The 2,446-nt window shown below is 50.4% G+C and overlaps 1 protein-coding gene across 1 annotated transcript; it reads right to left on the reverse strand.

The window, feature by feature from the left end:
• Positions 1-238: 238 nt before the first annotated feature.
• LOC123115572 (uncharacterized) lies at positions 239-1,821 on the reverse strand. Its single transcript, XM_044536705.1, has 4 exons — positions 1,681-1,821; positions 1,503-1,571; positions 1,175-1,339; positions 239-1,056 (listed from the first exon to the last, which is right to left on the reverse strand). The coding sequence occupies exons 3-4, from the start codon at positions 1,304-1,306 to the stop codon at positions 712-714; spliced, it is 477 nt and encodes a 158-aa protein (XP_044392640.1). The 5' UTR covers positions 1,307-1,339; positions 1,503-1,571; positions 1,681-1,821; the 3' UTR covers positions 239-711.
• Between the last annotated feature and the right edge of the window lie 625 nt (positions 1,822-2,446).

A 2,446-nucleotide genomic window follows, 5' to 3' on the forward strand; every position in this document is an offset into this window, starting at 1 on the left:
CCCTACCGCCAAGGATGATGGCGGTAGGAAAAGGGTCAGATCACGAATTTTTTTCGAATGAAGGTCAGATCCTGAATTTGTTTGCAAAAAGGGTCAAAACACGAAATTTTGCCCCCCCCCCCCCCCAGCCGCATCGATCAACAGTGTGGTCGGGTGAGGTCACTCTGCATCAAAAAATCTGGCCGGACCAAAATCACAGCTGGTCACACCTCACCTGAACCCCGGCGGAATACATTCATATACGTCAGCGGTTGCCGGAATGAATGAAAAACCATGGCTCACTCCACAACCATAAACAGCATGAGCGAGGGATGAAAATAGATATAATTAAACTTTAGTAACAATTTCACCAACATCAACTATACCGAAGCTGGATCATATATAACTCCGTCATCTGTGATAATCATAATGCAGGGAAATGAAAAGGTCTAATATATACATCAAAGCCGGCCACAATCCAGGCTATTTATATAGCTCACATTACACAAACAGTACTAAGTAGTACTATATAGTCAGACCCATCCAATTAACACTAGGTAAATTCAGACATAGCGCACTCCATCAATGGTCGTAGCATAATGCATACTCTACTTTCTTATTCCATCACTTCATCAGTACCTCATGAACGAACATCAGTTGATCCATGGACATATCTGCAGCTTGCTGAACTAATCGATCGGCTGCCTACGCACTGCTGCTTTGCCCTGCTCATCAGTTGTCACCTCCCAGGAGGAGGCCAAGGAAGTAGAGCAGGTCGCCCCATAGGAAGAAGGCAATGTACGCGGTGCACAAGATCCTGAGCAAGACGTATCCAGGGCAGTCAGCGGCGAGGAGGAGGCGGACGGCGGCGACGTACATGCAGTGGCCGACGAAGGCGACCACGAGCGCGAGGTAGGCCAGGGCGTGGCGGACCCAGCGGCGGCGGCACGACAGGTGCAGCGCCAGCGCCGCCGCGGCCGCCTGGAGTACGGCGCAGCGCAGCATCCAGAGACAGAGGGCGCTCTCCTGGGCGGCCTTGGCGTCCGTCCACTGGACGCACCGCAGGGCGAAGGAGGACTGCACCCACGCAGACCAACACCACACCACGGTCCACACCCAAGCATCAACATGATGAATCCATCGGAAATTCGGAATGTCCATCATCCAGCGAAGCTGCTCTAGTTGCGTAGAGTACCTGGAGGAGTGCGTAGGTGACCGCGTGGCCCACGGTGAAGCAGGCGTTGTAGAGCGCCCATCTGCTGGCCCGCTGGACGGTAGCTGGAATGGTCTTCTCGGCCGCGGTCACAAGCTTCTTGTTGCCGTCCATGGTGACGGTGGATCCAAGCTTCTAGTTTTCTGTCTGCAAATGAAACAAGAAGAAATATTTCAGGGAGAAGATTGAGAGGAGAACACGGTTAGTTGGTTGGCTTAATTTTTCAACTGCTGAGAAGATTTCAGTGAGAAGATCTAGAGGGAGTAGATCCGACGAGCTAGGCTAGCTAGGGGTGGAAGGGGGGACTCACCGTGAGTGGTCGGATGGCTTGGTGTGCTTGCTTCTGGAGGAGTCTTGCTGTACTGTTAAATTTTCCTTCCTGCGAAAGAAACAAGAAGAAAAGACTTCTAAAGATGGAACACGCATTCGTGGAGAGGGAGGGTGAGTAGATCCAAAGAGGAGGGGAGACGGAAGGGGAGGGGACTCACCCTCACTGCTCGGATGGCTATGACTTGGTGGTGCCGGCTGGAGCGCTAGCTAGCTATTTGGGAGCTGTTTATGTAGCCTCTTGACGCAGCGGCTATACTCCGGTCTGATGAAAGCCAGGGAGGGAGAAGGGAGTCTCGCCCTCGAGTGGAGTGCGGTCTGGGCAGTGAGGAAACAACCGGGAAGCTGCCTGCGTTGTAGCTTTTTCAACTAGCATAGGCCTATGCATCTTTCATCTTGCCCATTTGGCAGTCCCAGAAATAATGTGCCGGTTTGCTGCCCATGCTCTATGACTAGAGCTACATGCATGTCACTGCAATGTTCTATCTTTACCAAGAACGTACGAGAGGTGGGGCTCCAATGCTCAACAATGTTTTCTACTCCAACCACCGTCAATAACAACCAAAAAAGGGTGATAATGACTACTGGCCATGACCTACACGTCTCCATCACATATCTTTTTTTTTTTGGATCTTTTGGCCCGCTCAACAAACCAAACCAAGTCTATGCAAAACAACAATCACACCATACCTGCTTAAGCTTGACAGCGAGCAACCGAGCCAGCTAGTTTGCTTTGTCCAAGTGACCTGGTCACTATTTATCCGTTTTAAACACATGGAAGATCAATCCATCAAAAATCCAACTTCAGAGGTTTCAACGCTTGAAACATCCTGGCTAATTAATCCCTCACATGCAAGCTCAAGAAGAAACATATCCCAAGCATGCTCACAACTCATTGAACGACTATTACTATGGTCGATAAAATTG

This window comes from Triticum aestivum, chromosome 5B, assembly GCF_018294505.1.
Source record: "Triticum aestivum cultivar Chinese Spring chromosome 5B, IWGSC CS RefSeq v2.1, whole genome shotgun sequence".
Lineage (NCBI taxonomy): Eukaryota > Viridiplantae > Streptophyta > Magnoliopsida > Poales > Poaceae > Triticum > Triticum aestivum.

Bases quoted from the DNA above. Each gene is read 5' to 3' on its own strand.
- LOC123115572 (XM_044536705.1), bottom strand. From the start codon at position 1,306: ATGGACGGCAACAAGAAGCTTGTGACCGCGGCCGAGAAGACCATTCCA. The intron at 1,057-1,174 runs GTACTCTACGCA...GCGTGGGTGCAG, and splicing joins TCACCTACGCACTCCTCCAG to TCCTCCTTCGCCCTGCGGTG.